At 44.3% G+C, this 24,929-nt stretch overlaps 2 protein-coding genes across 2 annotated transcripts in view; one reads left to right on the top strand and one right to left on the bottom strand.

Moving 5' to 3' along the window:
* LOC311105640 (intraflagellar transport protein 80 homolog) overlaps window positions 1-18,643 on the top strand; it is a 71,875-nt gene extending 53,232 nt beyond the window's left edge. The window contains exons 9-17 of the mRNA XM_084147845.1: window positions 2,150-2,313; window positions 2,612-2,676; window positions 3,752-3,887; window positions 4,100-4,247; window positions 4,467-4,638; window positions 17,408-17,497; window positions 17,621-17,793; window positions 18,021-18,144; window positions 18,331-18,643. Of these exons, the coding sequence (XP_084003971.1) occupies window positions 2,150-2,313; window positions 2,612-2,676; window positions 3,752-3,887; window positions 4,100-4,247; window positions 4,467-4,638; window positions 17,408-17,497; window positions 17,621-17,793; window positions 18,021-18,144; window positions 18,331-18,441 (1,183 nt within the window). The 3' untranslated portion in view covers window positions 18,442-18,643. The remainder of the gene's footprint in view (window positions 1-2,149; window positions 2,314-2,611; window positions 2,677-3,751; window positions 3,888-4,099; window positions 4,248-4,466; window positions 4,639-17,407; window positions 17,498-17,620; window positions 17,794-18,020; window positions 18,145-18,330) is intronic.
* A 5,190-nt stretch (window positions 18,644-23,833) lies between these two features.
* On the bottom strand, window positions 23,834-24,433 carry c15h3orf80 (chromosome 15 C3orf80 homolog; the record flags this gene model as incomplete). Its single annotated transcript, XM_084147977.1, has 1 exon — window positions 23,834-24,433. One exon carries the CDS (start codon window positions 24,431-24,433, stop codon window positions 23,834-23,836), a length of 600 nt encoding a protein of 199 aa, XP_084004103.1.
* Between the last annotated feature and the right edge of the window lie 496 nt (window positions 24,434-24,929).

Genomic DNA, 24,929 nt, shown 5'->3' with positions numbered 1-24,929 from the left:
GCCTATCTCTCTGTTGCGCCTATCTCTGGACCCCCTCTCCTTTTCCTACCCTCCCCCTCTCTCTCCTGCCAAACACACTGTGTGTATGTGTGTACGCTTGCGTCTCTTTCTGTGTGTGTGTGTGTGTGTATGTATGTGTGTGTGTGTGTCAGAGTGCATGTTTATGAGAACTGTGTGTGAGTGTGAATGTGTGCCATTAGCAGAGCAGGTCTGGATGTGGAAGCCTGACTGCAGTGGCGAACAGAGAGATGGACATCTATCATTCTCTCTAATGGGTCGTTCGAAAGAGGATTTAGACTCCCACCATCTCAGATTGTTCTGAAATTGTTTCTGTTGTTAGAAACAGATAAGATGAGCATTCCTGCAACATTATTTGGTTGAAATATAATTTGATCTCTGAGAAATTAAGATAATTGATAGCACCCAAATTGGCCATTTTAATTTATAGGATTAATATTATATTAAATAAATATAGTACCTAACATCCGATTTGGACCAAACTTTTTTCTAACAATGAGTTAGACATGAGGAATCCAAAGAAATGTTCAAAAGCCCCACACGGACCCCCCACACCCCACGCCAATCCCACCCCAACAAGGAGTATATAGTATCAGCTCTCTATGTCTGACAAGTAGTATGGAGCTGTGGCTCAGAGTATTGTTTGTTCATCCTATGTAATGTATTCCCTGTGATTTCGATATAGTTTTTTTCCCTGTTCAGAGAAATTAGTCATTGAAGTTGTTAGGTCCCATCACCCTACATCCTGATATTACCAGGTTCTGAACACTAGATGGTGCTGTTCCTGCTATTAGGTGTTTGTTTATTTAATGTTAAAGAGGTATTTCACCGAAATTACAAGATTACATATTGGTTTCCATACCCTGTAAGCAGTCTATGGACACGGTATGACAGCAATCCATATCATCCTAAGGTAAAAAATTATAATTGATTGCTTAACTCATGGATTTATGCCACAAATGCTAAAAGGTTTTCATTTGAAACAGTGGCCAGGTAAACAAAACCAAAGCATGGGTTGCTGTCATACCTTGTCCATAGACTGCTTACAGGGTAAGGAAACCAATATGTAATTTAGTAATTTGGGTGAACTATCCCTTTAACATATTATATATCACCTAATAGCAGGAACAGCACCATCTAGTGCTCTTAACTTGGTAATATCAGGATGTAGGATGGGACATAAACATAACTTCAATGAGTAATTTATCTGAACAGGGGGAAAAAACATCATCAAACTAAGAATACATTACATAGAATGAAGAACCAATACTTGAGTCACACCTCCATTGTACTTGTCAGACATAGAGAACTGATATTGTATACTCGTTGATGGGATGGGATTGGCGTGGGGTGTGGGGGGTCTGTGTGTGGCTTTTGACAATTTCTTTGGATTCCTCATGTCTTACTCAATGTTACCATTTTTTGGGGTCCAAATCGGATGGTAGGTACTATATTTATTCAATATTAAAATGGCCAATTTGGGTGCAATCAATTAGCTTAAATTATATTTCAACAAAATAATGTTGCAGGAATGCTAATCTTATGTTTCTAACTACAGAAAAGATTTCAGAACAATCTGAGATGGTGGGTCTCATGGCTTGCAGAAATGACATGGAACGACCCTAATGCTTCATTTCTCCTCAGTGATTGTTCATCAAGCCTACCGTGAAATCGAGACTATTTAGTTTTCTGGCAACCCCTCCTCGCTCTGTTATGAAATTTGATTGAGAACGAGACAGTAGATGGAAATTAACTTGATAGGTCCCTGACAAATACACTGAATGAATATATCAATAAAATAAACAGCTCTTGTTTTTACTTGAAAACGATAAGGCAGCACAGCTTTTCGAAGAGAATTGTTTAAATTACAGACTCACTCTTATTTATCTTGGCTCCATCTTGTGGTTTGTTATGCACCTCCTCTCCTCTCCTCTCCTCTCCACTCCTCTCCACTCCTCTCCACTCCTCTCACCCACTCCCACTCTCCTCTTTGTTGATCCCTCCTGTCTCTATCACTCGTTCTCCTCTCTCTTCTCCATCTCTCTGTCCCTAACCCTGCTTTCTATCACTCCCTCTCATCTTTATCTCTTTATCTTTCCCTTTCTCCTCTTTATTTTGGCTCCTCTCTCAGACACTTCCTGTTGGTGGATGGGATGGGGGTGTATGTGTTCTCCTACGAGGGCCGTTTCATCTCCACGCCCAGATTCCCCGGCATGAGAACGGACATCCTCAATGCCCAGTCAGTCTCCCTTAGCAACGATACCATCGCCATCCGGGACAAGAGCGATGAGAAGGGTGAGTGGATGGCCAGCCGAGCTGTCCCGTCACTACTACAACACAATACCAAACTTTATTGTCCACAGCGGGGTGAGATTTGCCTTTGGCTTCTTCACTCAATGACATTTACAGCCGTTAAACACATTGAAACATCAGGAGCACTTTGTCAACAAGAGGATTACACTTCACCAGGAGATAAAAAGCTGGAGAAATGACTTTAGCAGGACTGGAACAATGACAGTTTGTAATCATTATCCCGCTCTCTCTCCTTCTCCATCCTCTCCTCTCCTCCCCTCCCTCTCTTCTTTTCCTCCAGTCATCTTTCTGTTTGATGCCCTGACGGGGAAAGCCTTGGTTGACGGGAAGCCCCTGACTCACAAGGTGGGTGATTCACCAGTCAACACACACCAACAGTCAGTCACAGCACACACTACAGTCTCCTGTTAGTGTGCACACACTGACCTGAGAAGACTGTGTATATCTCCACGTGTCTCTGTCTTAATCCGTACATTGAGCAACCTGTTAGGATTGGGGGAGGGTAAGCTGAGCCTAGATCTGTGCCTCAGGGTAACTGTGGGACAGTGTGAGAGTAAGTGTGGTGGGTTCCAGTGCCACCAACAGGCCAGGGTGAAAAGGTCAGGGAGCCATGGAGAGAAGGCAGAGAGAATAATTAGTGGTGTTGATAGTTTAGAGGGAGACATACAGCCTGTGTCGAAATTGGAGTGAGCGTATGTGTGTGAGAAAGAGATGGAGGATGGAGAGAAAGGGGGAGGGTTATGGAGTAAGAACAGGATGGAAAGGGATAAAGAGAGAGGGAGTGAATTAGAGAGGGAGAAAAGGAGGAGAAGTAGCCAGGATCAGTAGTTACTGTTTGTCAGCATGGCTGTCTCTGCCAGCACTCCACAGCTCCAAGACAGAGGTGCACTGCACTGAAGCCAGCTGGCTCTGACACACACACACACAGTCACACACACGCACATACACTCCTGTTGGGGAGTATGGTCCAGGAGCTGTGGGGTCAGACTGCTGGCACCCCATTCCTCTCTCTTGCCTCCCCCATTTCTCCCTCCTGTCTCCTCTTTCCTCCACCTCTTCCCTCTGAGTTGAGTATCTTCCCTCTGATCTGAGCTCAATTGTTCCCTCCTAGTCCTCCTGTGGTTGTGTATTCAGGGCTGTACTGGGGACTAGAGAGTGTGGAGGGGGGAGAGGACAGGAGAGGGCTTGTGATGTGGGTGATCATGTGTTGAGAAGAGATGTGTATCAAAAGACAATATTGTAAGTGTATGTGTTATGGGGAGTGGTGGGGTTTGACACTGGTGGTTCAGTTAGCCCTGCTTATGTGAACCAGGCCTCTCCCACACAACTTTCTGCCTCCCATTTCACCGTGTGTGTGTGTTGTGTGTGCATGTGTGTATGTTTGCATGCGTGCGTGTGTGTGTGTGTGTGTGTGTTCCAGATGGAGGTGGTGGAGATAGCTCTGGACCAGTGTGGCCCGTCCAGCGAGAGGAAGATCGCGGTCATAGATAAGAACCGTGACCTGTACCTGACCGCTGTCCGCCGCCTCAACAGAGAACACAACATCTGCAAGATAGGTAGGAGAGAGGGAAGGAGAGAAAGGGAGGGGGGGAGAGATTTCAAACTGCTTTGTGTTGTTAAGCACCTAAAGCCTACCAGATCTTTCTAATCACAACCCACATGTACTATGGTCTACACACCATGTGGTAGAGGTTAGCTGTTTGTGTGGATAGTTAGTTATTCTGAGTGTTAGTAAGAGTGTGTTGTTGGTCTCTATCCTGTTCTACAGGTACGATGGTCCACACTATGGCCTGGAACGACTCAGCTAACATCCTGTGTGGTATTCAGGACACACAGTTCACCGTGTGGCACTATCCCAGTGCTGTCTTCACTGACAAGGACCTGCTGCCTAAAACACTCTACATGAAGGACGCCAGGTACCATGTGAACGCAAACACACACACAGAAAACAGTTCCCCATTATCGGAAATAAAAGGTAAAACATCATCTTCATCTCAAATGTTTTCATGTTGTATAAAAGCCGTTGATTAATCAATGAAGAGATTCCTGAGTGGCTGTCCTTAGGCTAAGTGGCTGTCTGTACAAAATGTATTTTATATCTGTCTGTCTGTCTGTCTATCTGTCCCCCTCCGCAGTGAGTTCAGCCGTGCGCCCCACATCCTGAACTACGTGGGGACCCAGGTGACGGTGCGTCGCGGTGACGGCTCATTGGTGTACAGCAGTGTGTCTCCCTACCCCGCCCTGCTGCACGAGTACAGCGCCTCTTCTCGCTGGGAGGACGCACTGCGCCTCTGCCGCTTTGCCAAGGTAACACACACACACACCTGACAGGAGTTACACCTGACAGGAGTTACAACTGAAGGGGACATTCCCTAGTGACTCCCTGGCCCCATGCAGAATGAGTCTGACCTGTATAGCGCAGAGCACACATCATCTTCAACTCGAAATACTGTACAAAACACATCTTAAAAACTATTAACATTATGTTGAAAATAGAATAATGGTGTGAAATTGGCCAGTGCCAAGTAATGTCTAACATCAGGCCTGCTGTCTCCCTGGCCCTGCCCCTACCCTACCCAGGATAGGGGGGCTGCTCTGTGCCCTGAGCTCTGAGCCCTCTCTTAAAGCCAGTTATTAAGGATAAATGGTGTAATTAGCGGCCTGTAATTGCTAGCACATTGTGGGTTGCAGCAGAGCAAAGCAGGGCCAGAGGGACCAGAGAACCAGAGCCCGCGCTCCAGGGGAAACACTCAGCCCCCAAGAGGGGCCACGGGCTGGGGGGCCACAGGTCTGGGTCCTGGGGGGTTGGTAATAGGGGGTTCCTGAGGGAATAGTGAATGGGATTCCTCCAGGGTTCTAGTGTTATGTTCTGTTAGACCTTATGGGTTCCCCCCACCATAGCGTGGGAACAACAGGCAGTGTGGGAACTAACTGTCACTCTTTGGCAGTGGGGTGTGTGTGTATGTCTCAATGTCTTGTCTCAGGTGTCAGTGTGTCACATTTCTGTCCTCATTTCTGTCTGGTTGTCACATTTCAGCTGGTTGTCTCATGTCTGTCTGGTTGTCTCGTGTCTGTCCGATTGTTTCATGTCTTTCTCCGTGATGTTCCTCTCCTGTGTTGGTGTCTCCCCCAACCCCCCCCACACGAAGTCTCTGTGTGCTAGACCTCTGAGGAAGAGGTGAGTCTCTCTCTCGTTCATTTACGTCTTTCCATTATCCCTTTTCCTCCTGTCCTCGTCTTTGTCATTCTCCTCATGTCTTCATTTTTCTTCTTTCTCCTCCTCTTCCTGCTATCCCTTCCTTTAGATCTGCTTTCTCTCCTCATCTGCTAACTCCCCTGTAGTACTCCACCATAGACCGTATGGACCATGTACACACATTAAGATATTGACTGGATATTTCAAGAGAACTTAGTCCTTCAGTGTGTGTTTGTTGGTTGGGGTTGATGTCTGTGTGTGTGTGCGTGTGTGTGCCGTGCATGAGTGTGTGTGTGCCCACTGCCCATGTGTGGGCAGTGGGCACACACACTCCCAACTGGAGTGGAGCTTTAACGAGACACGACCAGCAGCTTTTAATTTGTTTCTAATTAGCCTGGGTGACACCATTTACCGTATTTAACCTCCCCAACACACACACACACACAACCAACCCCTGAACCCCAACCCCAGTAAGAGCCTTCACAGTGTACACTGCATTGGTTATGATGCAATAACCACAACCCTGGAGAAGGATGGCTGGAGGGGAGAGGGGGGTGAAGTGGGTATATGCAGTGCCTTCAGAAAGTACAGTGTATTCGGAAAGTATTCAGACCACTTCCCTTTTTCCACATTTTGTTACGTTACAGCCTTATTCTAAAATTGATTAAATGACTTATTTTCCTCATCAATCTACACACAATACCCCATAATGACAAAGCGAAAACAGGTTTTTAGAAATCTTTGCAAATCTATTAAAAATAAAAAACTGAAATACCTTATTTACATACACTATTGTTCAAAAGTTTGGGGTCACGTAGAAATTTCATTTTTTCCCCAATGAAAACATACATGAAATTAGTTTGAATAGGAAATATAGCAAAATGCATAGGAAATGTAGTCATTGACAAGGTTAGAAATAATGATTTTTAATGGAAATAATAATTGTGTCCTTCAAACTTTGCTTTCATCAAAGAATCCTCCATTTGCAGCAATTACAGCCTTGCAGACCTTTGGCATTCTAGTTGTCAATTTGTTGAGGTAATCTGAAGAGATTTCACCCCATGCTTCCTGAAGCACCTCCCACTAGTTGGATTGGCTTGATGGGCACTTCTTACATACCACACTGTCAAGCTGCTCCCACAACAGCTCAATAGGGTTGAGATCCGGTGACTGTGCTGGCCACTCCATTATAGACAGAATACCAGCTGACTGCTTCTTCCCCAAATAGTTATTCCATAGTTTGGAGCTGTGCTTTGGGTCATTGTCCTTTTCTAGTACGAAATTGGCTCCAATCAAGCGCCGTCCACAGGGTATGGCATGGCGTTGCAAAATGGAGTGATAGCCTTCCTTCTTCAAGATACCTTTTACTCTGTACAAATCTCCCACTTTACCACCACCAAAGCACCCCCAGACCATCACATTGCCTCCACCATGCTTGACAGATGGCATCAAGCACTCCTCCAGCATCTTTTCATTTTGTCTGCGTCTCACAAATGTTTGTCTTTGTGATCCAAACACCTCAAACTTCGATTCGTCTGTCCATAACACTTTTTTCCGATCTTCCTCTGTCCAGTGTCTGTGTTCTTTTGCCCATCTTAATCTTTTATTTTTATTGGCCACCCTGAGATATGGCTTTTTCTTTGCAACTCTGCCTAGAAGGTCAGCATCCCGGAGTCGCCTCTTCACTGTTGACGTTGAGACTGGTGTTTTGCGGGTACTATTTAATGAAGCTGCCAGTTGAGGACCTGTGAGGTATCTGTTTCTCAAACTAGACACTCTAATGTATTTGTCCTCTTGCTCAGTTGTGCACTGGGGCCTCCCACTCCTCTTTCTATTCTGGTTAGAGCCAGTTTGTGCTGTTCTGTGAAGGCAGTAGTACACAGCGTTGTACGAGATCTTCAGTTTCTTGGCAATTTCTCGCATGGAATAGCCTTCATTTCTCAGAACAAGAATAGACTGACGAGTTTCAGAAGAAGGTTATTTGTTTCTGGCCATTTTGAGCCTGTAATCGAACCCACAATTGCTGATGCTCCAGATACTCAACTAGTCTCAAGGAGGCCAGTTTTATTGCTTCTTTAATCAGCACAACAGTTTTCAGCTGTGCTAACATAAAAGGGTTTTTTAATGATCAATTAGCCTTTTAAATTGATAAACCTGGATTAGCAAACACAACGTGCCATTGGAACACAGGACTGATGGTTGCTGATAATGGGCCTCTGTACGCCTACATAGATATTCCATTAAAAATCAGTATTCAGAACCTTTGCTATGAGACTCAGGTGCTCAGGTGCATCCTGTTTCCATTGATCAACCTTGAGATGTTTCTACAACTTGATTGGAGTCCACCTGTGGTACATTCAATTGATTGGAAATGATTTGGAAAGGCACACACCTGTCTATATAAGGTCCCACAGTTGACAGTGCATGTCAGAGCAAAAACCAAGCCATGAGGTCAAAGGAATTGTCCGTAGAGCTACGAGACAGGACTGTGTCGAGGGCACAGATCTGGGGAAGGGTACCAAAACATTTCTGCAGCATTGAAGGTCCCCAAGAACACAGTGGCCTCCATCATTCTTAAATGGAAGAAGTTTGGAACCACCAACACTCTTCCTAGAGCTGGCCGTCCGGCCAACCTGAGCAATCAGGGGAGAAGGGCCTTGGTCAGGGAGATCACCAACAACCCGGTCACTGACAGAGCTCCAGAGTTCCTCTGTGGAGATGTGAGAACCTTCCAGGAGGACAACCATCTCTGCAGCACTCCACCAATCAGGCCTTTATGGTAGAGTGGCCAGACGGAAACCACTCTTCAGAAAAGGCACATTACAGCCTGCTTGGAGTTGGCCAAAAGGCACCTAAAGGACTCTCAGACCATGAGAAACAAGATTCTCTGGTCTGATGAAACCAAGATTGAACTCTTTGGCCTGAATGCCAAGTGTCCCTTTTGGAGGAAACCTGGCACCATCCCTAAGGTGAAGCATGGTGGTGGCAGCATCATGCTGTGGGGATGTTTTTCAGCGGCAGGGACTGGTAGACTAGTCAGGATCGAGGGAAAGATGAACGGAGCAAAGTACAGAGAGATCCTTGATGAAAACCTGCTCCAGAGCGCTCAGGACCTCAGACTGGGGTGAAGGTTCACCTTCCAACAGGACAACGACCCTAAGCACACAGCCAAGACTCACAGACACTCCCCAAATACAGGTGTGCCAAGCTTGTAGCATCATACCCAAGAAGACACGAGGCTGTAATCGCTGCCAAATGTGCTTCAACAAAGTACTGAGTAAAGGGTCTGAATACTTATGTAAATGTGATATTTCCGGGCGGTTTTATATAAATTTGCAAAAACCTGTTTTTGCTTTGTCATTATGGGGTATTGCGTGTAGATTGATGAGGGGGAAAAATGATTTAATCCATTTTAGAATGAGGCTGTAAAGTAACAAAATGTGGAAAAAGTCTGGGTCTGAAAACTTTTTAAATGCACTTTCTTCATACCCCTTGACTTATTCCACATTTTGTTGTGTTACAGCCTGAATTCAACATGGATTTAATTGTTTTTTTTCTCCTCACCCATCTACACACACAATCCCATAATGACAAAGTCAAAACATTTGTTTCAAAATGTATTGAAAATGAAATAGATAAATATCTAATTTACATAAGTATTCACACCCCTGAGTCAATAAGTGTTAGAATCACGTTTGGCAGCGATTACAGCTGTGAGTCTTTCTGGGTAAGTCTCTAAGAGCTTTGCAGACCAGGATTGTACAATATTTTCAAATTCTTCTTTTAAGAATTCTTCAAGTTTTGTCAAGTTGGTTGTTGATCATTGATTAACAGCCATTTTCAAGTCTTGCCATAGATTTTCAAGCCAATTTAAGTCAAAACTGTGACTAGGCCACTCAGGAAACATTTTTCGTCTAGGTGCGCAACTCCAGTGTATATTTGGCCTTGTGTTTTAGGTTATTGTGAAGAGTGGTACTCAGCCCCAAACAACGCTTTATATTTAGGACATAAAGTTAATTTCTTTGCCAAATTTTTTGCAGTTTTACTTTAGTACCTTGTTGCAAACAGGATGCATGTTTTGGAATATTTGTATTCTGTACAGGCTTCCTCCTTTTCATTCTGTCAATTAGGTTAGTATTGTGGAGAAACTACAATGTTGTTGATCCATCCTCCTATCACAGCCATTAAACTCTGTAACTGTTTTAAAGTCACCATTGGCCTCATGGTGAAATCCCTGTGTGGTTTCCTTCCTCTCCGGCAACTGAGTTAGGAAGGATGCCTGTATCTTTGTAGTGACTGGGAGTATTGATACACCATCCAAAGTGTAATTAATAACTTCACCATGCTCAAAGGAGTATTCTATGTCTGCTTGTATAATTTTTTCCCATCTACCAATTAGTGCCCTTCTTTGCGAGGCATTGGAAAACCTCCCTGTTCTTTGTGGTTGAATCTGTTTGAAATTCACTGCTCGACTGAGGCACCTTACAGATAATTGTATGTGTGGGGTACAGAGAGGAAGTAGTCATTCAAAAATCATGTTAAACACTATTATTGCACATAGAGTGAGTCCAAGCAACTTATTATGTGACTTGTTAAGCACATTTTTACTCCTGAACTTAGTTAGGCTTGCCATAACAAAGGGATTGAATACTTATTGGGTGAAGACATTTCAGCTCAAATTGTTTTATAAATTTGTAAAAAATTCAAGAAACATAATTCCACTTTGACATTCAAATCAAATCAAATGTTATTTGTCACATGCGCCAAATACAACAGGTGTAGACCTTACCGTGAAATACTTACTTACAAGCCCTTAACCAACAATGCAGTTCAAATTTAGTTCTGGGCTGATCCCTCACCTTCCTCATGATCATTGATGCCCCACGAGGTGAGATCTTGCATGGAGCCCTAGACCGAGGGTGATTGACTGTCATCTTGAACTTCTTCCATTTTCTAATAATTGCGCCAACAGTTGTTGCCTTCTCACCAAGCTGCTTGCCTATTGTCCTGTATCCCATCCCAGCCTTGTGCAGGTCTACAATTGTATCCCTGATGTCCTTACACAGCTCTCTGGTCTTGGCCATTGTGGAGAGGTTGGAGTCTGTTTGATTGAGTGTGTGGACAGGTGTCTTTTATACAGGTAACGAGTTCAAACAGGTGCAGTTAATACAGGTAATGAGTGGAGAACAGGAGGGCTTCTTAAAGAAAAACTAACAGGTCTGTGAGAGCCGGAATTCTTACTGGTTGGTAGGTGATCAAATACTTATGTCATGCAATAAAATGCAAATTAATTACTTAAAAATCATACAATGTGATTTTCTGGATTTTTGTTTTAGATTCCGTCTCTCACAGTTGAAGTGTACCTATGATAAAAATGACAGACCTCTACATGCTTTGTAAGTAGGAAAACCTGCAAAATCGGCAGTGTATCAAATACTTGTTCTTCCCACTGTATATATACATACATACATACATACATACATACATACATACATACATACATACATACATACATACATACATACATACATACATACATACACATACACATACATATCCTTTAAAAAATATATATTCCCCTTTATTACTTTCCAACCCCACCACCCTTTCCCTACTTGGAGCTTATACTTACTATCTACATTTTATGGACACAGTCAATTTTACAATAATTATATTTCATTTGTTTTTTCTCCTGAACTTCTTCTACTCTCAACCTCTCCAATCATTTTCATGATGTCCATCCGGTTTGCTTCTATATGCCATATCTTTCTAACTGTGCTCTTTCACAAAAGCTCCCAACCTACAACCTAAATACTTATTATGGACATAGTATGCTTACATTATTAGTTATCTTGTTATTATTTGTTGTTAGTTGTTATTAGTCCCATCCTTCAACTCCATTCAACACCACCCATCTATCTCTTAACACCATCCATATAGGATTTTTACAAAAGTTCTGAACCTTTCTATTCTCATTGTTTCTACAGATTGTGAATTGAAAATAAACATTTTTGCTAAAAGTATTATTATATTATTGATCGATTGACTATGACTTTTCAGATCACCCAGTAATGCTATCTGCAAGGTTAGCTCCAGGTAAATATTGCAATCCTTTAGCCATTCCTGGACCTGTGTCCAAAAACAAACTACAAATGGACAGTACCAAAACAAATGATCTAATGATTCTGTCTCTTCGCAGCAAAATCTGCAGACCTGGGAAGATTGTATCCCCCATATAAATAACATTTTATTGGTAGCAAGAATTTTATATAATAATTTAAATTGAAAGATTCTAAATTTTGAATCCGGTGTCGTTATGCGTATCAGTTCATAAACACTATGCCATGAAATCTCTTCCCAACTATTTTGCAATCTACAGTTGAAGTCGGAAGTTTACATACACCTTAGCCAAATACATTTAAACTCAGTTTTTCACAATTCCTGACATTTAATCCTAGTAAAAATTCCCTGTCTTAGGTCAGTTAGGATCAGCACTTTATTTTAAGAATGTGAAATGTCAGAATAATAGTAGAGAGAATTATTTATTTCAGCTTTTATTTATTTCATCACATTCCCAGTGGGTCAGAAGTTTACATACACTCAATTAGTATTTGGTAGCATTGCCTTTAAATTGTTTAACTTGGGTCAAACGTTTCAGTTAGCCTTCCACAAGCTTCCCACAATAAGTTGGGAGAATTTTTGCCCATTCCTCCTGACAGAGCTGGTGTAACTGAGTCAGGTTTGTAGGCCTCCTTGCTCGCACACGCTTTTTCAGTTCTGCCCACAAATTTTCTATAGGATTGAGGTCAGGGCTTTGTGATGGCCACTCCAATAACTTTACTTTGTTGTCCTTAAGCCATTATGCCACAACTTTGGAAGTATGCCTGGGGTCATTGTTCATTTGGAAGACCCATTTGTGACCAAGCTTTAACTTCCTGACTGATGTCTTGAGATGTTGCTTCAATATATCCACATCAGTTTCCTTCCTCATGATGCCACCTATTTTGTGAAGTGCACCAGTCCCTCCTGCATCAAAGCACCCCCACAGCATGATGCTGCCACCCCCGTGCATCACAGTTGGGATGGTGTTCTTCGGCTTGCAAATGGCCCCCTTTTTCCTCCAAACCTAACAATGGTCAAACAGTTCTATTTTTGTTTCATCAGACCAGAGGACATTTCTCCAAAAAGTACGACGATCTTTGTCCCCATGTGCAGTTACAAACCGTATTCTGGCTTTTTTATGGCGGTTTTGGAGCAGTGGCTTCTTCCTTGCTGAGCGGCCTTTCAGGTTATGTCGATATAGGACTCGTTTTACTGTGGATATAGATACTTCTGTACCTGTTTCCTCCAGCATCTTCACAAGGTCCTTTGCTGTTGTTCTGGGATTGATTTGCACTTTTCGCACCAAGGTACGTTCATCTCTAGGAGACAGAACGCGTCTCCTTCCTGAGCGGTATGATGGCTGCGTGGTCCCATGGTGTTTATACTTGCGTACTATTATTTGTACAGATGAACGTGGTACCTTCAGGCGTTTGGAAATTGTTCCCAAGGATGAACCAGACTTGTGGAGGTCTACAACATTTTTGGCTGATTTCTTTTGATTTTCCCATGATGTCAAGCAAAGAGGCACTGAGTTTGAAGGTAGGCCTTGAAATACATCCACAGGTACACCTCCAATTGACTCAAATTATGTCAATTAGCCTATCAGAATCTTCTAAAGCCATGACATAATTTTCTGGAATTTTGTGATACAGTGAATTATAGGTGAAATAATCTATCTGTAAACAATTGTTGGAAAAATGACTTGTGTCATGCACAAAGTAGATGACCTAACCGACTTGCCAAAACTATAGTTTGTTAACAAGAAATTTGTGGAGTGGTTGAAAAATGAGTTTTAATGACTCCAACCTAAGTGTATGTAAACATCCGACTTCAACTGTTTATGGGACGGCTGTCAATCCTTTGGTCCTTAAATGAAACTGGTATACTTTTTTATTTATCACAGTTTTCCTTAACCAATTATGTTCTTTAATGCAAGGCTGACAGACAAGTTCCTTACTTTCTTCCCCTTCCACTTTCCTCTTCCATTTTTGCGGTAAGGCTGCAATTATTTGGTTGTGATTTTGGGTAGAGCAGACATTTCCATATGTTTTTGTTTTTGGAGTTAAGAAAATATTTACTAAATAAACTAAAGTAAAAAATAAAAAGTAACACATTAAAATAACAATAACGAGGCTATATACAGGGGGTACTGGTACCGAGTCAATGTGCAGGGGCACAGGTTAGTCAAGGTAATTTGTACATGTAGGTAGGGGTAAAGTGACTATGCATAGATAATAAACAGTAGCAGCAGTGTAAAAACAAAAGGGGGGGGGGGGTCAATGTAAATAGTCTGGGTGGCCATTTGATTAATTGTTCAGCAGTCTTATGGCTTGGGGGTAGAAGCTGTTAAGGAGCCTTTTGGACCTAGACTTGGCGCTCCGGTACCGCTTGCCATGCAGTAGCAGAGAGAACAGTCTATGACTTGGGTGACTGGAGTCTTTGACCATTTTTTGGGCCGTCCTCTGACACCGCCTAGTATATAGGTCCTGGATGGCAGGAAGCTTGGCCCCAGTGATGTACTGGGCCGTACGCACTACCCTCTGTAGCGCCTTACGGTCGGATGCCGAGCAGTTGCCATACCAGGCGGTGATGCAACCGTTCAGGATGCTCTTGATGGTGCAGCTGTATAACTTTTTGAGGATCTGGGGACCCATGCCAAATCTTTTCAGTCTCCTGAGGGGGAAAAGGTGTTGTCGTGCCCTCTTCACGACTGTCTTGGTGTGTTTGGACCATGATAGTTTGTTGGTGATGTGGACACCAAGGAACTTGAAACTCTCGACCCGCTCTACTACAGCCCTGTCGATGTGAATGGGGGCGTGTTCAGCCCTCCTTTTCCTGTAGTCCACGATCAGCTCCTTTGTTGAGGGAGAGGTTGTTGTCCTGGCACCACACTGCCAGGTCTCTGACCTCCCTATAGGCTGTCTCATCGTTGTCAGTGATCAGGCCTACCACTTTTGTGTCGTCAGCAAACTTCATGATGGTGTTGGAGTCATGCTTGGCCACGCAGTCGTGGGTGAACAGGGAGTACAGGAGGGGACTAAGCATGCACGCCTGAGGGGCCCCCGTGTTGAGGATCAGTGTGGCAGATGTGTTGTTGCCTACCCTTACGCTGAGGTGTAGTCAATGAATAGCATTCTCACATAGGTGTTCCTTTTGTCCAGGTGGGAAAGGGCAGTGTGGAGTGCGATTGAGATTGCGTCATCTGTGGATCTGTTAGGGCGGTATGCGAATTGGAGTGGGTCTAGGGTTTCCGGGATGATGGTGTTGATGGGAGCCATGACCAGCCTTTCAAAGCGCTTCATGGCTACCGACGTGAGTGCTACGGGGCGGTAGTCATTTAGGCAGGTTACCTTCGCTTTCTTGGGCACAGGGACTATGGTGGTCTGCTTGAAACATGTAGGTATTACTGACTCGGTCAGGGAGATGTTGAAAATATCAGTGAAGACACTTGCCAGTTGGACCGCACATGTTCTGAGTACACGTCCTGATAATTCATCTGGCCCCGCACCCTTGTGAATGTTGCTCAAATCGGCTACGGAGAGCGTGATCACACAGTCGTCCGGAACAGCTGGTGCTTTCATGCATGCTTCAGTGTTGCTTGCCTCGAAGCGAGCATAAAAGGTATTTAGCTCGTCTGGTAGGCTTGCGTCACTGGGCAGCTCGCGGCTGGTTTTCCCTTTGTAGTCCGTAATAGTTTGCAAGGCGTGCCACATCTGACGAGTGTCAGAGACGTTGTAGTAGGATTCAATCTTAGTCCTGTATTGACGCTTTGCCTGTTTGATGGTTCGTCTGAGGGCATAGCGGGATTTCTTATAAGCGTCCAGATTAGTGTCCCGCTGCTTGAAAGCGGCAGATCTAGCCTTTAGCTCGGTGCGGATGTTGCCTGTAATCCATGGCTTCTGGTTGGCATATACGTACGGTCACTGTGGGGACGACGTCGTCGATGCACTTATTGATGAAGCCAGTGACTGAGGTGGTGTACTCCTCAATGCCATCGGATGAGCTCTGGAACATATTCCAGTCTGTAGCGTAACATCTGCGTCATCTGACCACTTCCGTATTGAGCAAGTCACTGGTACTTCGTGCTTTAGTTTTTGCTTGTACGTAGGAATCAGGAGGATTTAATTATGGTCAGATTTGCCAAATGGAGGGCGAGGGAGAGCTTTGTATGTGTCTCTGTGTGTGGAGTAAAGGTGGTCTAAAGGTGTTCTAGTTTTTATTTTCCTCTGGTTGCACATGTGACATGCTGGTAGAAATTAGGTAAAACAGATTTAAGTTTGCCTGCATTGGTCCCCGGCCAGGGGTATTGTGTGTAGGCCAGTGACACAAAATCTCAATTTAATCCATTTTAAATTCAGGCTGTAACACAACAAAATGTGGAAAAAGTTAAGGGGTGTGAATACTTCCTGGAGGCACTTTATGGAAGAAGGAGCGTCACCACTTTTAATAGCCACCCCTCCTTCTTCCTCCCCCCGTTTCTGGTAAGGGTTTGGTCTTTTGTGGCCATGTGGTGTGGTTTTTCCCGGAGTGGGAGGAGTGTTTTGGGGAAGTCTTGTTAGCCAGGTATGGAGGATTAGCCCCTTGTGGATACTTTCATGGCACTGAATTGTTATTAACAGACACGCACACAAACACGCACGTAAAGATTGACACAAGCATGCACACATGCTTAAACACACACACAGACACACACACAGACACACACATGCTGATAGGCCTGTACACAAACAACAATACTGTACACAGTCACACAAACATGGGCAGCCCAGCAGTGTGACTAAATCCCCAGCCAGGCTCTAACAGTGAGCCAACACCACAATGGACCACATCTCTCCTCTGATTGGAGGAAACTAGCCTATCTCTCTCTGACTCTCTGACCAGCATTTAGTGGCTTTAGCAAAGGATGATTTTGTTGTTGTCTTCACGGTTTTATGGCCAATGTTGTTTGTCTTAATGAAGGATTCAGATGAGATGACAGGATGGATGAAGATTTTGTTCTGGGCTTTGCTTTCAGTGATACTGTTGAGTGGCGTAGTTTGAGTGTGACTGTAAGAGTGAATGGGAGTAACATTAAGTCTGTGTGCGTGTGTGCCTGCATGTTTGTCTAAGTACGTCTGCGTGTCCTGAATGAGTATGATATCAGACTCACACACACGGAAGTCAGATTACAGGGTGTGTTTGAGTGTGTGTGTGTGTGTGTGTGTGTGTGTGTGTGTGTGTGTGTGTGTGTGTGTGTGTGTGTGTGTGTGTGTGTGTGTGTGTGTGTGTGTGTGTGCTGTGCCCTGCAGAGTGACACTAACGAGGCCTGTGTTGTGAGGATGAGCAGACTGGTAATGGGAAGAGTGTCCCTGTAGCGACGCCAGTGTAATTGCCCTCCCGTCCCTCTAATAACACACACAGCCCTCCTCTCTCTCAGTGCCCCATCCCTTTAATGACCCAGGGGAGCAGGGCTAAACTAGCCCCCCTGTGCAGGGCCTGTGGTCAGGGCTGGGACATGCGCTACGCCCTGGCGCCACCACCAGCCTGTCAGGCTGAGCAGCAGTTCCACCCCCTGACATATACCCCTATACCCTAGCTCCCTGTCCCCTGGCACTCATGCCTTCTCCCTATTGTGGGTGTGTGTGGGTGTGGGTGTGGGTGTGGGTGTGGGTGTGTGTGGGTGTGGGTTGTTCGGGTGTTTTTTTTATTTTTGGGGGGGTGCGTTTATTGATGCTAAGACAATGTGTGTATGCTGAATTTCATTTCCTATTTGGTTCATGTCTGTCTCTGTTCCTATAGGACCAGTCGCTGTGGGCGTGTCTCGCTGGCATGGCAATGGCCAATAGGGAGTTGACGACAGCGGAGGTGGCCTACGCTGCCATTGGAGAGGTAAGACCCTCCATCAATCACTCAAATCTCGCTCTCTTTCCTTTTCTCCTCCACATGTGTACAGTAATTGAAGTAAATGTCATTCTGTTTTTCTATATTTCTCTCCTGCCTCTCTCTCTCCAGGTGGATAAGGTGCAGTATATTAACTCTATCAAGGATATGCCATCTAAGGAATCTTCAGTGGCCCACATGTTACTGTTCAGTGGTCATGTCCAGGAGGCTGAGGTCACTCTGCTACAGGCTGGCCTGGTCTACCAGGCCATACAGGTCCACATCAACCTCTACAACTGGGACAGGTGTGGGTGTCTGTCTGTCTCTGAATGTCTGTCTGTCTCTGAATGTCTGTCTGTCTCTGAATATCTGTCTGCCTGTGACTCTGAATGTCTGTCTGTCTCTGAATGTCTGTCTGTCTCTGAATGTCTGTCTGACATGTCTGTCTGTTTGACATGTCTTTCTGCCTGTCTGTCTATGTATACTTACATGTGCGTCTGTGAATGGGACTGAAAGCTTCATGTGTCCTCAGGGCGTTGGAGCTGGCAGTAAAACATAAGACCCATGTGGACACAGTGCTGGCCTACAGACTCAAGTTCCTGCAGGACTTTAGCAAGAAAGAGACCAACAAGAGGTTCATGCAGTACGCTGACGGGGTAGGATATGTCATTGCTTTTGACTGTCATATAGTGAACACAGACCAGCTGTAGTAGTAAAGACTTCTTCTCTTCGAAACCAGACAGTATTTTTTTTACAAGAGGCAATGTGCCATTTCTGTCATACTATGCCCCATTAGACTGACCCACTTCTCTAATTTCTCTCTCTCTCTCTCTCTCCATCAGGTGGAGGTGGACTGGGAGAAGATCCAGGCGAAGGTAGAGATGGAGCTGGTTAAGGAGCGAGAGAAGGCTGCCAACACCTCTGTCAGGAGCAGCCTGGCCTCCCGAAGCTGACCTTTGACCCCACACCTCTGATCTCATCCAGGGACCAAATGTACATAATATATTCGAATGATCATTTATCAAACATGGTTAGTGTTATTTTTGTGTTTCTGTTTTTTATACTAGTAGATATTTTTTACAATTAACTTAAATGCCTTATTCTCTGAGAATGTACATATGTAGACGTTTAATAAATACATATTTATCAGATCGATCAACTCTCTGCTACTGCTATTTGCTATCTGCTATTTCAATCCAATGCAATCAGCCCCAGCCCAGTCCGTTTTAACTAGTAATCATAGATATTTAGTGTGTGTTTGTGTGTAATTAAGTATTAAGGCTTTAATGTGTATTCTCTGTGGTGGTGTAAAACTGCTTGCCATGCAGCTTCCTCCCCTGACAGAGGTCCAGCCCATCATTATGCCATTACACCCCATCTATCTCCACTCCCAACACACACACACAACCCCAACACACGCACAACCCCAACACACAGTCAAACACAGCCCCAGCAGGGAGGCCAGGAGCAGCAGGATGGATCCCTGTCACTCTGGTCTGGACCCCGGCGCTCCCAGTATTCCTGATGGATACAGGATGATGGCTAATGGGGGCAGTAGAGGAGCAGTCTAGGGCTGCTTGTCCTACACTATTACAGAGCAAGACTGAATCATTAAGTTCAGCCTCTCTCACACCCCCTTCTCTTCATGTCCTCTCGTTCTCTCGCTCTCTGTTTTTCCATGCTATCAATCCCTGGTCACTCAGGTATTGTTTTAAGTGCAGGCTAGAAGGAACTCCCTCCATCCTTCCCCAGCTAACTGCAGTCAGGCCGTTCTTGTCTAGAGTAAAGTTAGAGAGAGGGCGACGGGTAGCTTATGATGTCAGTGGTAGTGTGGAAGCTCTCCAGTCATCTCTGACCCAAGAGGAGCAGCACTCTATCAGCCAGGAGTCAGGTTTCACATGCACACATCTCAATGCACGTGTTTCCTGAACTCTTACACAAGTATGATCAGACATACAGCACACAGATAACACACACACACACACCCAGACACTTCAACAAATACATACAGACCTAAAAAAAACACACACCCAGTCACACACACTGAACTCCATATCCAAACCATGCTGCTACTACTAAAGCTCAGACACTGACGGGGCATAATGTAGGATTTATGAGGAGCATAGTGCACATTGATCTGGCCTTGGTTTCTCTGCTGTTTTGCCCACTAAGGCATTGAATAACTGCTCCATTGGCATAATCTGTTGTTAGACACAGAATTACTGTATATTGTCTATTTTTCTCACACTCAGGTTGGGCTGTTACACACCCCATAAAATTGGCCTGGGTCTGGATTTCCAAAACATCCGAAACATCTCAATACTTATGAAGTGTCTTGTCATGATTGTAGACACAACTACACAATGCTTTTACCTCAAGCCAGAGCAATGTACTCTAACCAATACTCCACGGGCTCTGGTGCCACTAAGTTCAATATGGTGGCAGCAAGTCATCTCAGCAGCCTTTCTCATTATTGTATTCAGATCCCCTACGAGGGACTCCTCAAAGCGCAGAATATCAGAGTTTTACTCCATCTGATTAAACATTAATGCTGGAAATTCTAAAGGATTGGAGCGTGCCCTAGGCCCCTGAACCCACAGCCTGAGTGCAGAGGACTTGTAGAGGCTGCCTCCACTGCAGAGAGAGTGAGAGAGAGAGAGACAAAGATGCAAAAATGTGATCTCTACTGTTAAATCACAAAATACAGTAATACCATATCTGTATTCTGTCACTAAAACGTACTGTGATGTGTGTGTGTAATGTGTCTGCATCTTGTGTCATTCACTCTATTCATCCATCAGTAGATTTAATGTTGTTTTGTGTAAACTCCTCTTATCCACCAATTTCCTCTGTGAAGGAAATCCATAAGTGTCCAACACAACAGGCTGGCCCTGGCTGGACGGTATAGGATTACACTACAGTCAGACAGACTAGCTTTCCCATTATGGTGATCCATAACGGTCATGGTCAGAATCCCTGTTGAAGATGATGGTATTAATGAGACTAGGAAGTCTGGCTAAAGCGCATACAGTATTTAACATACAGTGGGGGAAAAAAGTATTTAGTCAGCCACCAATTGTGCAAGTTCTCCCACTTAAAAAGATGAGAGAGGCATGTAATTTTCATCATAGGTACACGTCAACTATGACAGACAAAATGAGAAAGAAAAATCCAGAAAATCACATTGTAGGATTTTTAATGAATTTATTTGCAAATTATGGTGGAAAATAAGTATTTGGTCAATAACAAAAGTTTCTCAATACTTTGTTATATACCCTTTGTTGGCAATGACACAGGTCAAACGTTTTCTGTAAGTCTTCACAAGGTTTTCACATACTGTTGCTGGTATTTTGGCCCATTCCTCCATACAGATCTCTAGAGCAGTGATGTTTTGGGGCTGTCGCTGGGCAACACGGACTTTCAACTCTTCAGATCTGGAGACTGGCTAGGCCACTCCAGGACCTTGAAATGCTTCTTACGAAGCCACTCCTTCGTTTCCCGGGCGGTGTGTTTGGGATCATTGTCATGCTGAAAGACCCAGCCACGTTTCATCTTCAATGCCTTTGCTGATGGAAGGAGGTTTTCACTCAAAATCTCACGATACATGGCCCCATTCATTCTTTCCTTTACACGGATCAGTCGTCCTGGTCCCTTTGCAGAAAAACAGCCCCAAAGCATGATGTTTCCACCCCCATGCTTCACAGTAGGTATGGTGTTCTTTGGATGCAACTCAGCATTCTTTGTCCTCCAAACACGACGAGTTGAGTTTTTACCAAAAAGTTCTATTTTGGTTTCATCTGACCATATGACATTCTCCCAATCCTCTTCTGGATCATCCAAATGCACTCTAGCTAACTTCAGACGGGCCTGGACATGTACTGGCTTAAGCAGGGGGACACATCTGGCACTGCAGGATTTGAGTCCCTGGCGGCATAGTGTGTTACTGATGGTAGGCTTTGTTACTTTGGTCCCAGCTCTCTGCAGGTCATTCACTAGGTCCCCCCGTGTGGTTCTGGGATTTTTGCTCACCGTTCTTGTGATCATTTTGATCCCACGGGGTGAGATCTTGCGTGGAGCCCCAGATCGAGGGAGATTATCAGTGGTCTTGTATGTCTTCCATTTCCTAATAATTGCTCCCACAGTTGATTTCTTCAAACCAAGCTGCTTACCTATTGCAGATTCAGTCTTCCCAGCCTGGTGCAGGTCTACAATTTTGTTTCTGGTGTCCTTTGACAGCTCTTTGGTCTTGGCCATAGTGGAGTTTGGAGTGTGACTGTTTGAGGTTGTGGACAGGTGTATTTTATACTGATAACAAGTTCAAACAGGTGCCATTAATACAGGTAACGAGTTGAGGACAGAGGAGCCTCTTGAAGAAGTTACAGGTCTGTGAGAGCCAGAAATCTTGCTTGTTTGTAGGTGACCAAATACTTATTTTCCACCATAATTTGCAAATAAATTCATAAAAAATCCTACAATGTGATTTTCTGGATTTTTTTTTCTCAATTTGTCTGTCATAGTTGAGGTGTACCTATGATGAAAATTACAGGCCTCTCTCATCTTTTTAAGTGGGAGAACTTGCACAATTGGTGGCTGACTAAATACTTTTTACCCCCACTGTACAAGTGATGTGCTAACATCACTCCTGTAACCCAAACTCCTAATGAGTATCCTTTAGTTTCTCATTGCTTATCCACTCTTATGCACTTCAGATAAGCCAGTTAGCTCAAGTGATTGGGTTCTTGGAGGGTTGGTGCATCTCAACGGCCCACTGTTCCACAGAAAGACTAATGATGACTGTTCTCGCCCAGCCTACTGTGTAGAGGATGTGGCTGTACCCTAGGCTGTGCACAGAGGAGTGGTTTGTAAATGTAGAACTCTATTTCCCAATTCCAAATATAACCCTACTCCCTGGGTCATTTTCTGTGTAGATCTGAGAAGAGTGGATAGGTAAGGTTTAAAAGTATGGCCAAAAATGCCGCCTAGTCTATCATAAGCTTAGCTGGACATAGCTATATTATTTCTGGTTCTTGGGCTACAGATCGATTTAGAATTGAGCATTAAGATATTGAAATGTACCTGCCTGCTAACTGGTCTGCTGTCTGCCAGCGACAGACAGACAGACACAGGTAAGTATGACAGATCGATAAACAGACAAGGGTGTGTAGTCTCTGTTCACTGATCTGTCCTGTATACTGGCTATCTCAGTCTGCAGCTCCAGCTTTATGTCTGCCAGCCTAGCTCTTTATTTAATGCTGTCTATTCTATACTTCTGTCTTTATGACTGTCTGTATTGTCTATCAGTCAGTTTCCTGCCTGTTTCCATGCAAGGCATGTCTGTATTAAAGTGATCTAATGCTGATGATGGTGAAAGTTTTGACATTCAACTATGGTCACTACATCAAAGACAAACTATCAGAGCTGGTCTCTGCTCACTGATCACTACATGGTAACTCGACATTGGATCAGTATTTAGGGACATCATCCTCATCTCTCTCAGAGAGGAGATCTTGTGTTCATTCTGCAGTATGTGTGAGCTGAGCTCTCTGATACATTGGATAAAATAACTTGCTGATGTAACAAAATGTCAGGCATAGCCTATGTAGATGTGTTGGAGAGAGTATTTGTATTCATTCCATGGTGTGACTATTCTATTACTTTTAAATCCCCACTAGGCCACTGAAAACTGCACAGCACCAAGCGATTCTCCTAGACCCTGCCTGTGACCCCACTCTCTGAGGGGTGTCTCAGCGAGAATTGGCATATGAAGAAGAAGAAAAAACATTTCCAATTCTCACATGCATATTAATACACAGTTGTACATGTGTGAAATAGGACAAATATAAGCACCCACCAAATTACTGTTATTATGACATGATGCACATTTCTAGGATATAGATATAACAATGAATAGAAGTCTTTCAGGCCCAGCAGACTCAAAAACTCATTCTCAGCCTGTTAATCTCATAAAATAAAATAAAATAAAAATATGGAGAAAGACAACTGTCTCATGGTGCCTTTGGAAATTGAACCGTTTAAGCAAAATGTAATGTGATTGTACCTGCGCCATATTAGCAGCCTGTCAATACAAAAAAGAGCGCCAATTTTAGCAGCCATCTCTCTTTTATTGTCTCCTTTTCTCATACCTAGTCTAATTTGCATACAAAAGGAGAATCATCCGCCCAATCATATAAAACTCCGTCATTGACCAAAATGCCAGTTCCTATTATTTTCAACATTCATTGCAACAGATTGTAATTGCACTTAAGTTATTATATAGCCTGTAAGTCTCTCCTTTAGTTCATAATAAAATAAAAATGATTACATTTGATAGTCCATCACATTTAGTCAGACAGAATTCCTTGACGCGCGTGTGTTGTGTCCTGAAGTGTCCTCTCCCTCTTCTCTGGGTATCGGTCCTCCCCTCGTCCCTCCGTCCGCAGCAGGCTCCTCCAGTAAATTATCATCCGACTGGTCTCTGTGCACCTCCTGCATGGTCTCCTCGTAGGTCGGCAGGTACTTCACCTCGTCATATGCGGGTAGCAGCACTGGCGAGGTGAAGTCCCCAAAACTGTATTCGGGGTACCGGTCCAGTAGGGAGTCCTGGGACGCGGTGGCGTGTCCGTGGAAGAGGGAGGGCTCCTCGGGGTGTTCGGGGTGGGGGTGTCGGCGCGGCCGCGGGCAGATAATGCGCTGGATGAAGTAGCCCATTGCGAAAAGGAGCAGCAGGATCAGGATGCCCGATAGCTTGCGCGTCACCCAGCCCACGTTGTCGAAGAATATATGCAGCGGGAGCTTGCAGCAGCGCACCGTGGAGCTCGCGCTACCGTTGCCGGTAACGGTAGGGGGGCAGCACTGCTGGCCCTCAACGCACTGGACCTCCCCACAGCGGCGGAACGCGTAGCAGGAGGATATCACGACCGCGGACAGAAAGGTGATGCTGCACATGCACGTTCTGCTGCCGGTGGATAGATGAAACATTATTTCAATCTACTAGTCGATTCGTCCGGTTAGGATATACCTGTGCGTCCGTGCGTGCCTGCCTTCTAGTTCCTCTTTTGGTGAGAAAGAGTCCACAGCAGTTTTAGATACTATGTCTGCTGCCTGTTTGTTCCAATCCTCTTCCTTCATTCGCTCTCCCGAGAAGGCTACTGCAGAATAATATAGCCACCCACTTCTCCTGTTCTGCGAGTGAGATGAGTAGCCTCTTCTACCCGGTGTGAGTGCGCGGAAGATCCCCAGTAAGCAAAATGACGTATTTTCCAGACGTTGAAGTCATGTGCATTCTAGGTGCTGAAAGAAAGGTGAACATTTTTATTTTCCGGAAGTCGAAAATATGTATTTTCCAGACGATAAAAATAAGTATTTTGGGGATGTTGAAATCAAGTGCATTTTAAGTGCTGAAAGACCAGTGAAAATACGTATTTTTGGTCTTTTCCAGATG

Source organism: Coregonus lavaretus (assembly GCF_964263955.1).
Source record: "Coregonus lavaretus genome assembly, chromosome: 30".
In the NCBI taxonomy this organism is placed as follows: domain Eukaryota; kingdom Metazoa; phylum Chordata; class Actinopteri; order Salmoniformes; family Salmonidae; genus Coregonus; species Coregonus lavaretus.
Note: the sequence above shows the minus strand (reverse complement) of the source record. Positions and strands in the feature narration are given on the sequence as shown.